The sequence below is a fragment of the Notothenia rossii genome, assembly GCF_949606895.1.
Source record: "Notothenia rossii genome assembly, chromosome: 2".
Taxonomy (NCBI): domain Eukaryota; kingdom Metazoa; phylum Chordata; class Actinopteri; order Perciformes; family Nototheniidae; genus Notothenia; species Notothenia rossii.
The window spans coordinates 92,182,834-92,196,417 of NC_136904.1; the positions used below are offsets into that span (position 1 = coordinate 92,182,834).

Genomic DNA, 13,584 nt, shown 5'->3' on the forward strand with positions numbered 1-13,584 from the left:
AAATTAACACACAAGTTAACAAGGGCCTTCCACATATAATAAAATAAGATAAAGTGAATGTATAATCAGTAAAAATATATTAATCTAAACTATCTATGGTATACAGCTACTTAGCGACCAACCTGCTACTAAAGAAACTCATAAAATTACTTATTTTCCTAAAACTCAGACAATTCTCTCACCTGTGGAATAATACATATTTGATGCTCTTGTTATGTATATATATATATAACACCTGGTGCACGTGGGACCGAATCAATACACCTGGGATGTAAACACTAAAAACTGAGATCCAGCAAACCTAAGATTGATTATATTAACATTTAAAAAGGTATAACTCAGAGTTCAGGCCCAACAGCTCCTTCCACTGGAAAATAACAGATATTATTATCCAGGAAATGTTGTGCACCGATAAAAACAATGTTCTGAGTAGTGTGGTGTGTGTTTGTGTGTGTGTGTGTGTGTGTGTGTGTGTGTGTGTGTGTGTGTGTGTGTGTGTGTGTCTGTGTGTGTGTTTCATGTATTTACTGTGGAAACACAATATTTTCAATGTCACACATGAGTTCACATAAACTCCATGCGGGCAGGAATGGATCAAGTTTGAGTTCCTTGAGAATGAATGTAAGTCAATATAAAGTCGGTGTGTGTGTGTGTGTGTGTGTGTGTGTGTGTGTGTGTGTGTGTGTGTGTGTGTGTGTTTGTGTGTGTGCCCTTTATTGCTTTTCTTCCGGAACATTCAGCTCCCTTCATTATGGTCCAGCACAAAAAACATAAAAGCTCAGACATCTGCACTGCATGTATCCAACACGTATTCCAGCAGAGCAATAACACTCTATCTATTCGACTCTTTTTATCTCAAAAGGCTGGAAGAAATTAAGTTTAAAGAGGCCCTATTATGCTTTATGGAATTGTCCCTCTCCTGTGGTGTGTTCCATAGGTTTGAGTGCATGTAAATGGTCTGCAGAGGCTAACATCCCTGTGAGAGTTTCTCTCCTAGTCACATGTCAGGGCAGTTACCTGAGCACATGTCCTCAGGTAACTACTTCTCAGTATTGAGAGAAGCATATTGACATTTCACAAGACGTAGCTCAAATAAATACACATCGCTCTGTTCTTATTCTTTCCGCTGAAGTGTGAGTGAGCGACTGAAAGAAGTCTTTACAAGGTTTCATTATCGATATGGGAAGTTAAACAGTTGCATTGATCCATCTCAAAGTCAGTGCTCCTGGATTCACACCAAAATAATAATGACAGTGAACCCAATAGTTTCTGATGTGTGACGGTGAAAAGTGGACACATGCACAGCCGAACATGTAGCTAAAGCCCTCAATCAAGAGAGAGGGAATAATGAGGCAGTGGGTGGTTTTGCTCTCAAGTGTGTGTGTGTGTGTGTGTGTGTGTGTGTGTGTGTGTGTGTGTGTGTGTGTGTGTGTGTGTGTGTGTGTGTGTGTGTGTGTGTGTGTGTGTGTGTGTGTGTGTGTGTGTCTGTATTTGATCTATTGCATAAAATGTGCGCAGCTGTGTGTCGATTTCTCTGGTGCCAGATAATGACCTGACTGAGTAGAAGAGCTCACGCCCTGAAAGGAAGAAAGGAAACGCACGCACACACACACACACACACACACACACACACACACACACACACACACACACACACACACACACACACACACACACACACACACACACACACACACACACACACACACACACACACACACACACACACACACACACACACACACACACACACACACGTCTCACCTCCTATGAGCATGGTGCAGATGGAGAAGATCTTCTCAGAGTCTGTGTTTGCCGACACGTTTCCGAACCCCACGCTGGTGAGGCTACTCAGGGCGAAATACAGTGAAGTCACATAGCTGCTTCTCATCGAGGGGCCCCCCCTCAGCTCCCCGAAGACCCCCCCGCCGCTGACACCATCCGTCCCCCCCGGCACGGACACATTTCCTCCCGGCGGCATGGACACGCTGCCATTTGTCATTTGGCTGGAGTTCCAGGAGCTCTGCGCCGCGATCTCTGACCCCGAGACGTTCCACTGGCTGCTGTTGGTCGAGAGGCTGCTGACGGTGGAGGAGAAGAGGGTGGCGAGGGGGGGGGGCAGGACGTAGGGGGTCCCCAGACGCTTTGCCAACTCATAGAGCCAACCTGAGAGAGGGAGGAAGAGAGAGAGAGGAATTCATTAAAGCATATCCCTGACCCATTCTCACCAAATCAAATCATACATTAAAAATCTCCTTTTCAGAGTTATTTTTAATATATGCTATAAATAAAAGGCATTATTATTATTATTATTAATTATAAAAGTATCTTGTTTTTTCCACAACTCATCACGAACACGTCTCTTTCAGTAACTTCATATAAATGAAATATATGTAAATGTGTCCTGACTTTCTTATTGCACCAGTTTATAACTTACACTACATTTGATCGCACTAATTGACTTCCTTATTTCTGTATGTCTTGCATAGTATGTGGTGGCATGTTACTGTGGGAGGAGCCTGGGACAACTGGAGCTATTGTTCATTTAATAACCAAAACTTAACATGTTGAATCTTATGACCTTTCTAAAATAGACTTTCACAAACTCCAACCGTAAACAAACAAGAGATACTTTCCTTCTGAAGCCCATGCTGAATATTGCAATTAACTTACAGTTTTTCTCAATCGCTAAACCCACTATTTAGAATCAAAATTCCTTTCAGCAAACCAACAGCACAGCCATCGAAACAGAAAACCATTTCTCTCCAACAGTATACCATTTATCATTGATATCACACAAAATGCAGATGCTAAGCAGTGTTTTGCAAAACAGATCACACAACTCTCTAACTGAAGTTACAATTCTCTACACAAAGATCAAAAATCTTTTGTGTAACTCATGTCTACAAAACAAAATAATCTTCTCACAGTGGATAACACTTCCTCATAAACTTAGACCATAGCTACACTAATTGACACTTGATGTGCAAAATATGAACACTTGTTATCAGTCAATCACCCCATTGAAAAAGGTAACTCCATGGAATGTAGTGTATACCTTACAGTAATGATGTTACATTGAAAACATTTACATGACAGAATTTGCATGACTGTACTTAAAATATTTTTTTAAATGGTGCCGGTAAAGCTATAATAGTGTTGATATGACTTGCATAGCTCTTTGAGATGTTCATATGGGGAGGATTAGCTATAGCTGATACAAAGTTTTTACAGTCAGTAATTGTGGTCTTTTCCTTTTGGCACTTTGAGAAATGTTTTTTTTTGTATTGGGGTGAATTGAGTACTTCACTTCCATGTAAATGAATTGCTCACAGCTGACATCAATGAATTTCCTATAGTAATTGTAATTAGTGAGAATCCTATAAAAGACCTCCCCACTTCAGTAAGATGTTTGTCAAGGGTGGTGTCGACACGCAAGGAGATATTTCCCACGCTGCCTTGCAAGGGAAGACATACGCTGTGACGTAGATGAGGCTATGTGGCCAGACAGACGGCAAAGAGCAGATCAGTAAAGCTATATAGATCTCATTCTCTGCTTTACTGCTGATTTACATCATTTTTTTTCCAGTGTATTGCTATTCATCTTTTGCTTCTGTTACGGTGCTCTACTGAAAATGAGACATAAAAACAATGACATACCGTAATTTTCGGACTATAAGCCGCGCCTTTTTCCCCATTTTTCGACGCTGCGGCTTATATAACGGTGCGGCTAATCTATGGATTTTTACAGCTAACGGCCAACACCTTTAACTCTATGGGCTCTATGGCCGGTCCGCGGACCCCCACCTTTAAGCGGCGGGTTCCAGCAGGAAAAGCTGGAGGCCGGAAAAGAGTGAGACAGGTAGTGCGCAAAAGTAAAAGTGGAACCGAGAGTGGTATGCCGCTGCTGCGGCTCATATTCAGGTGCGCTTTATAGTCCGAAAATTACGGTAGTTACAGTAACACACTGTTTTTCCTATATGTAAGTTTGTTTCTCCCAACTTGTCAGTTTTCCGTTCAGTTTCCAATCTCGATAGCTTGAGGTTTGTGTACTGATGATTGTAGTCAGTATTTAGTGTGCCACTTAGTAATGACTGTTCAAATAGTCTTCTAATGAGCTGACAAATGTTTGTTTTTGGAGAAGGTATCTGGTTTTGGAAGGGGTATTTTTAGTTTTGAGTGCCTTAGAGCACTTTGCAAGAAATGTATATTGTTATGGTAGAATGTGTTGTTATGGTGACCGGAGTTTCAGTTATGAAAACACATTTGTCTCATTAGAGGACAATTTTTTCTGTTCCGATCGACTTATTCTTTTTTGTGACCAGTATTTTCAGTTTTGGTCATGTAAGTGCATTTTGCAAAAGATATTCAGAGTTATCGCAAGTTGAAGAAATGAATTTTGATTCTAAATAGTGGGTTTAGCAATTGAGAAAAACTGTAATGCATATTATTTATAGATTTAAAGGTCGTGTTTAACCCTTAGGCTCGATTGGAGCTCTGCTTGGAATCACAATAGTCCTTTTAGAAAATGCATCATGACCCACAATAAAAGTTAAACCACCTAAAGTCTGAAAATTATTTTGCACAGGATAATAACTTGTGTACAGAATATATTGTCTTCTGCACGAAGCATTTTCTAACCTTTCAGGACCTTAGGGACTCCAAACACTGTGAAAGGAGACATTATGCAAATAGAAATGCAGCAATTCAGCTTCAGAGGAAGGGAAAGGTAGAGAGAAAGGAGGTGGGAATGGACCAGGAAAGGACGAACGAAGGAGAAAGCATGGAGTAGGAATTGAGGAAGGAGGATGAATTATTGAGAAACTGTGTTTGTGGAAATCATGAATAATACAATATGGATGCATCATTGATCTCTAGCATTGAACACAGACAGAGGCAGCTTCGACCGTGTGTGTGTGTGTGTGTGTGTGTGTGTGTGTGTGTGTGTGTGTGTGTGTCTGTGTGTGTGTGTGTGTGTGTGTGTGTGTGTGTGTGTGTGTGTGTGTGTGTGTTTGTGTGTGTGTGTGTGTGTGTGCATGCGTGCGTGTGTCTGTGTCTGTCTGTGAGTGTGTCTGTGAGTGTGAGTGTGAGTGTGAGTGTGTGTGTGTGTGTGCGTGTGTGTGTGTGTGTGTGTGTGTGTATGTGTGTGTGTGTGTGTGTGTGTGTGTGTGTGTGTGTGTGTGTGTGTGTGTGTGTGTGAACAGAGTCCTGTGAAGCAGCTATACCAACAACATTAGGGGATTTACCACCCGAGTAGTTTCCTAATCACTTCGTCATTAGCACGACTTAACCTCGACCTGACTGAGCCGGTATAAGTATACCGTGTTAGTAAATCAATAACTATGATGACGGACGGTTTGATGTCACAGAAGCTGAAACTCGTCAATAATTCAGGCTACAGACATAACAGTGATTATCAATGAGCAACCTTTAAATAATGTTTTACATAAATCAGTATTTCATGTTTTATTAGACTATAGATATCAAATCTGTTGTATTATTTTTGCAGATTCTAACTATTGGAACCGATTTGGTTATAATAAGGGAATAAAACACGTGCTAAAACGTTATCATTGATTCCTTTTGCTTCACTGTTTGAGAAAAGTATAAATCACTATGAATGGAAGGGATACATTGAAGCTTCGTTGATTATCAATAGTTGTTTTTTAAAGTGCTGTTTTTCGGGATAACATGGACCATTTGATGATTAGAGTAAGTAAATAACATAAGTATTAACAAACAAGAAAAGCAACCAACCAATTTCCCTCCCAGTCGTTATAAGGTCTTAAACCAACACAGTATAATAAGTTAAGATAAGATGAGATAAGATGGAACTTTATTTAAAAACAGGATTCACAAAAGGTACAAATTAAAGATAAATTAGAATAAAAATGTAAATAATAATACAAAAATAAAGTAATATAGTTACTGAAATAGATATCACAGTAAAACGTGTATCATTTGAATGGACATGTATACGTCTTTGGAGAGTTAAATATATTTACATACGTGTGCAGATGTGAGTGCAGATGTTAAAGTGCTGATTTCTGCTCGCTCTCTCTGTGTTTGTGTGTGTGTGTGTTTGTGTGTGTGTGTGTGTGCGTGCGTGTGTGCGTGCGTGTGTGTGTGTGTGTTTGTATGTGTGCGTGTTGACAGGCGTTAACTTCATGAGCTGTCCGTGGTCCTGAACTCATGTCTCCCACTACAGTATTTACTTATCAGCAGTGGCGGCCGGCCCATAGGGGCGCTAGGGGCGCCCCCCCCCCTCTTCCCACATGTTTGATTGTCATTAAAAAAAATATATATATATTTCAAAAATATTTTATTTTTTTATTTTTAAAGAACAAGGTAAATATTATGTAGTTGGTATCAGTAAAATGTATAATCTACAATAAAATCTCGTTTAAAATTGTTTTACGATGTCTAAAGTTACTGATAAGTCACATGTTTCCTGGCTGGCCGCAGCGTGTATCATTACCCTCTCTCGTCCGGGCAGAGCTGATGCTCAAAGGGCGCCCTGTCAGCGCCCTGGCTTGTGTGTCTGTGAGTTGTTTGGACTCGTATCCAAGGTGACGCTACAGTAGTTGTCTGTAGGTGTAGACTCCGGTGCTAGTGGATCGCCGGAGATGTAGATTAACATCTACATGCTTATTGTAGTTGTAAGGGCAAGGCCTGTGGCACCATGGAGCATATGTGTGGGCTGGACCTGTATTTTACAGGAAAGGAGTGATCAGAGGGTCGAGTTGTCGATTCTTGTTCAGTTTTCATCTCCCTCACCCTCTCAGACTTTGAGTTGCGCGCGCTGCTAAAGAGATGCGCTACCATGGAAACCAAACAATGGTGTAACTGTATTAAAGTCCGAGTGGAAACAGTCGTGAGTAAATCTGATTTTGTCAGAAATCGGGAGAAATGCGGGAGTCTAATTTAAGGGGTCATTTCTCAAAGAAGTATTCCGGGGGACGATCCACCGCCCTAGTATGGTTTTGTCACCATTTCCATTGCCCCACCAAACATATTTTCCAACAGCCGCCACTGCTTATCAGTGATATGTTGGTGCACTATCAAGTTATTGCTAAACAGCTGCCGTGTTCTGCGAGGTGTGATCAATCCAATGGTATACAAGCAGAGGAAACACACTTCTCAATAAAGGAATATAGTCAAATGATACCTTTTGCATTTTAACAAAGTATTAACGGTGTCAGTTTTTCACGTGCATGGCTGCCTCTATTAGACGAGGTAATTGTGACGGGATCAAAATGATAAGTCAGATTAAAAGGGCTCGTAGAAAAGAGGTTAAGCAGGATGGATGGATATAAGAATCACAGGACGTTCATGCAGGAAACCACTGCTTGTGTCTCTTTTGAAACAGAATTAGCACGGGTTATCTTATATATAACTGCTGTGTTCTGTGAAATGTTATCAATTCAATGACTGGGTGTCTCTACTGGATGAGGTAATTGTGACGTAAGTAAAGGACCAAGTCAGTAGACGTAGCATAATGAGTATCCGATTCTACATAAAGGAGGTTTAGGTAGATGGATGCTAACAAACACAGGACTTTCAGGCATGAAACCACTGCGTGTGTCTCGTCATTCAATTACGTACAATAAAGTATTCTATTCTGTTCTAAGTCATGTTAACCATGTGTGGGAGTTTCTGGGCGTTCCCTGAATGATGAAACATGGGGAGCTTTCTTTCCAATTAATTACAAAAAGACAAGGGAATAACTTCTGCTCAGTTATCTTCCGGTGTGTTTGGGCGATGTCTGCTTCTTACCACTGCCCCGCACATTGTGACCCCACGCCCTCTTGTCACACACATAGAGATGGATGAGCACAGAGGCCAGAGCTCATGGAAAAACTCCTATTTGAGCACGAGCAGGTCAGATTGCTTTCAGGTGAGAGTGTGTTTCTTATCAGGCTGCGTTAGGCGGGCCTCCTGTGTGCTTGTCAGCCGTGACGGAGGAAAGTTGACACATTTGATGGTGGAAACAGCAGCACAGAGGCTCAGCTGCTCACCTTTCTACGGCTGCAGCAATGAATAATAACACAAAAGAAAAAGGAGCAGATACTGGATGTGTTTGTAGTCACCCGAGTACAATCACTACAAGACAAAAGATGGACGATTGATCAGGAATCTTTAAGCGAATCGATAAATATTCGGATCTTCAAGCAAGGAATAATAATGGCATTTGCATCAATGAAATCGTATCAGTTCCTGTTTGAACCATTAATGAGGTATGATATGAATGAGGAACGTATACAACAACCGCACTCTAAAGACCCTGTCACACTGTCCCAAAAATGACACCAGATGGACACGCAAATATGGAATTGTGAATTTCTCACGTAGATGGCCCCGAACCACACGAAGGCAACATTTACATTACATTTAAGACATAGAACTGCAACGAAAGTAACACAAACAATTATGTTAAAGTACTTTGATACTGTACTGATATGTTCAGACTTTGTTCTTTACTTTATCCGTCTTTATATGTTAAGATATAAGATAGATCATGTTGTTTCCATAGCAACAACAACTTCCTGTCAAATCGCCTTCAAAATAATATATTATATCCTTTTCAGTTTCACAGAACACAAATTGGGTTATTTACATAATATGTTTACATGATTTTGTTGTGCAATAAAACAACCCGATGGACACACGATAAAGGAAATGTTCAAATTCGGCTCTGATCGTAGCAACATCAGGACATTCGTGAGGGCATCTTAAGCCATCGTTTGACCGCCGGTGGAGTTTCTACCCCCAGTTCGTGAGCGGTGGCAAAATCTTTGGCATGCCAGAAAAAATTGCCGAAGGACCTTGCGAAGGTTCATTTTTGTGTTGAATTCGTGTGTCAATTTTGCCATTCGTAAGTCCACCGTGAGGGCATCTTGTTATCATCGGTGCCATCGGGCATTCGCCCCGATCAGAGTGAGGGCGAATGCCCGATGGCAACGATGATAACAAGATGACCTCACGATTTGACAAGATGCCCTCACGAGTGCCTTACGAAGTTGCCGCTCACGAAGTTGCTGCCGGAGCCTGAGAAACTCCACCGGCGGTCATACGATGGCTGAAGATGCCCTCACGAATGGCCCGATGTTGTTACGATCAGAGCCGAATTTGAACATTTCCTTAATCGTGTGCCCATCGGGTGTCAATTTCGGGACAGTGTGACAGGGGCTTAAGGGGCTGCAAGATGTGCCAAGATGTCCGTGTGGTTTTCAAAATGAAGAAATTAAAACGTAAAAAAATTCAGCCCCAGTTTTGCTGCTATAGGCTTAGACTGTCGGGGGACACCTTGCTTCTTCCTTCTGTCTGTGTGTACCTGTGTACTCTCATGTTCCCAATAACCCAGCTTCCCCCAAATTTCTTTTTGGTGTCAATGTACGCCGGGATCCTGAATCGTGGCTGATCCTGAGTCCTGGATCCTGTGTCCTGGATCCTCTATCCTTAGTCCTGATCTGAGTCCTGGATCCTGTATCCTGAGTTCTGATCTGAGTCCTGGATCCTGTATCCTGAGTCCTGATCTGAGTCCTGGACTTCAAGTAGTGGCTAGACCTGTCTCTGTGGTCCTGCCTGACTCTCATCATACTACTTCCCTGATGGCTCCCAGAGGATTGCTGACATCCTCGTGGATTCATCTTCTTATTGTACACACATGCATCTCCAAACATTTGGTCTACCTACGTTGTAAATGTATTATCTCTTCGATTTACACACGGCATCTATTGCACGTCTGTCCGTCCTAGGAGAGGGATCCCTCCTCTGTTGCTCTCCCTGAGGTTTCTCCCATGTTCCCCTTTAAACTGTGGGTTTTCTCTGGAAGTGTTTCCTTGTCCGATGTGAGGGTCTAAGGACAGAGGGTCTAAGGACAGAGGGTGTCGTATTGTCATACTGATATTCTGTACAAACTGTGAAGTCCACTGAGACAAATGTAACATGTGTGATATTGGGCTATATAAATAAACATTGATTGATTGATTGATTGATTGATTGATTGATTAAAAAGGAAACAGTATATTTGGGGCTGTTTCTGCTCGACTGACAGGTAGCTTACTGCTTGCTTCTCTAAGGCCCACTAAAGCAGAAATGTGGATTTCATGTCTATCAACAACTCGCAAGACGAGATGTAAACTTACAGTTAAATAAAAAACCTACTGAAGGCATGAAACCATTTCGTTAAAGAGAGAAAAGTATCACAGAGGCTCAGCTGGTAATATCTATCAGCCTATCAAAACAGCTTGAACACAAGCAGTAAGTACTGAGTGTCATCATTCAGGGAATCGATACAGACTCAGATCTTTAATCAGGTAATGATACCATTTCAAATCCATATTTGAGATATTCATGAGGTGCCTTCGAAAAGTAAAAGCAAAACTGATAACGTAAGAAGCTGCTAGATGTGTTTTACCACAAGGTGTCATTGATGTGGTTTTTAAAAATGAAGATATTAAGTAATTAAAGAAAGGCTAACGTATATGTGAGGTTGTTTTTGCTTTACTGTCTTGACCTGCTTGCCCCTCTGAAGCCGACTAAAGCTGTTGCTCTCAACGTGCACGAAAACATTTCCATTTCTCCGTCTGTTTTTCAATCCAGCACTGCACCTCCACGGCTCCACTGCCACTTGATCATTGGCACTCCTGCCCTGCAGACAAAACAGTTCCTCGGCCGAGTGCCTGCCACTTGACTAACAGACGTTATGTACACGCCGATATCGTTGTGTTATTGTAAATCACAGCGGTGTCACGGAAAGGTCAGACTGCACACGAGTCTCGTCTGAATAATAAATCCAGGGACCGCTGACATGAAAATTGACTGTGGCGTTACTGTTTGTCATTATGTGGCGGGGCTGAAAGGATAATAATAGGTGGGAACAAATCAATGAGAGAGAGAGAGAGAGAGGGAGAATAAGCAGGGAAGTAACAGGTGTCCACATCTTGTCTCTGTATGTCATGTGTTTGTTAAAGTCGTGGTTTAGCTACGATTTCTACGGCCAACAATCCATAATTGAAGCTTCAAAACTGTGGTCTAAAAGCCAATACGTGATGTGATGTCAGTGTCGACTTCTTATTGACTTTCTATGGATTGAAGATAGGTGGAATCGGAGGGATGTTATTGGTCACACATTCAGAATAAGCAGAGAAGTTACAGGTGTCCACGTCGTGTGCCTGAGCCGAGAACACATGCTTATTATCTGACTGAAGAACCACCTGAGGCTCAGCTGGGATAGAAGATCACCCTTAGGGATTTGAAAGCCTCCAGTGGGAGAGGCTGGATGAATATCAACAAAGCTGCCTTTTATTAAAACCATCGGTCGTGTCGTTGTGCCTAAACGCTTCTTTGTTACGGATGTGAAAATGACTGACATTACTCTGCTGAGGGGCCTGTCTCTCAAACGATAGAGCACAAAGAGAGAGAGAAGTAGAACGTTGTAATCACCTAAATTGTATTTTGTTAATGTTTGAGTTTAGCTACAGACTCTTTTATCACTCACAGTGCTAAACAAAAGATTTTTAGATTGTGTTTGCTGAGAAAAAGACAAGGGGTCCATCCTGACACTGAGAACAAACACAGACAACAGACACATCTCTAATACAAGGACTAGTAAAAAGTACAAGTACACCCTGCTCAACCAAATCTCCAAATATTTAAAAACATTTAAAGAAAACACTAGGACAAACATGGACATTCAAAATTCATAATTAAATAAATACAAATAGGCGTCTGTGTGACGCTCCTATGATGTGTTTGTGCAAGAGCTGCTGGGATGTTTTTATACCGCTTCGTTCTGCTCTTTGGGACGACTGACCTCCGGCCCCAAGGAACAAGCTTGAATTCTTAGTGCAGAGGGTGGGAGTCAGGGTCTCATATGGAGCTGGATAACCGCTGTAGCTGCCTGAGCTACAGGGTCTCCAGGTTGATCACTACCTGAGCTACAGGGTCTCCAGGTTTGTCACTGCCTGAGGTACAGGGTCTCCAGGTTGATCACTACCTGAGGTACAGGGTCTCCAGGTTTATCACTGCCTGAGCTACAGGGTCTCCATGTTTATCACTGCCTGAGGTACAGGGTCTCCAGGTTGATCACTGCCTGAGGTACAGGGTCTCCAGGTTGATCACTACCTGAGGTACAGGGTCTCCATGTTTATCACTGCCTGAGGTACAGGGTCTCCAGGTTGATCACTGCCTGAGTTACAGGGTCTCCAGGTTTATCACTGCCTGAGCTACAGGGTCTCCATGTTTATCACTACCTGAGCTACAGGGTCTCCAGGTTTATCACTGCCTGAGCTACAGGGTCTCCATGTTTATCACTACCTGAGCTACAGGGTCTCCAGGTTTATCACTGCCTGAGGTACAGGGTCTCCAGGTTGATCACTGCCTGAGTTACAGGGTCTCCAGGTTTATCACTGCCTGAGGTACAGGGTCTCCATGTTTATCACTACCTGAGCTACAGGGTCTCCAGGTTTGTCACTGCCTGAGCTACAGGGTCTCCAGGTTGATATAGGGGTCCACCAATCAGCCTGCTGGACCCCTTTACGATCTGACTCAGAGAGTGTCTGCTCTTTAAAAACAGGATCGACTCGATGAAAGCACGATCAAACATGGTCGTCATGGTTTTGTCAATGTTAAAATAAGACAGTGTCCTAAGACAGTGTCCTAAGGCAGTGTCCTAAGACAGTGTCCTAAGGCAGTGTCCTAAGACAGTGTCCTAAGGCAGTGTCCTAAGACAGTGTCCTAAGGCAGTGTCCTAAGACAGTGTCCTAAGGCAGTGTCCTAAGGCAGTGTCCTAAGACAGTGTCCTAAGGCAGTGTCCTAAGGCAGTGTCCTAAGACAGCACAAACGCTGGGGCCTCCTTTTGCACACGGCTTCACAGTTTGGATCAGAGCTACACACATTCTACTTTCTGATTCTGGATTGTTAAGACTTCGTGGTCTCTGCTGTTAACCCATCCTAGTGCTTTCAAACGAGACGAGGTATGTGAACGTGCGGATACCTAAAGCTGGGATGATTTTCTTATGTAAGAAAATACACTTCTCCTCTCACTGGAACACAAAGAGAGGCTGCAATAAGATCAGCATTTGGGAACACTCAAAATGTTTTCCCGGGGACAGAGATTACGGCGTGATTGAGAAAAGAGATGGAGCATCCAATCTTACAATTGCTTAATTCGCCCCAAATGTGATTCTGGTGTCTGGCACAGGCAGGATGTTTTATATTACAGTGAATTAAAAACGTGTTCACGAAAAGCTCTCCACCCGGAGGAAATGGACCATAAAGTGCCCCCCCCCCCCCCCCCCCCCATTAGACACTAAAGATAAAGCTGAGTGCACAGTTTACTGTATATAATGATAATAATAATAATAATAATAATAATAATAATAATAATAATAATAATACATGTTGTAAAGCGTATTCCTCCATCTTGTGACTGTGGAACTCCCTCTCTTGGATATCAGCATGTGAAGGACACTGTTCAGGAACTAGTTGATGCTCTGTATGTGATGACTCCTTCCATTCTGGAGAGGATCACAGATACATGGATCCTGAGGTGGAAGCTCAAGCCGGGGACGATTATTA

General features: G+C 42.4%; 1 protein-coding gene across 1 annotated transcript in view; it reads right to left on the reverse strand.

Annotated features, from left to right (window-relative positions):
* kcnh3 (potassium voltage-gated channel, subfamily H (eag-related), member 3) overlaps positions 1–13,584 on the reverse strand; it is a 163,773-nt gene that overhangs the window by 37,578 nt on the left and 112,611 nt on the right. Inside the window, exon 6 of the mRNA XM_079662628.1 lies at positions 1,765–2,166. Within this exon, the coding sequence (XP_079518754.1) occupies positions 1,765–2,166 (402 nt within the window). The remainder of the gene's footprint in view (positions 1–1,764; positions 2,167–13,584) is intronic.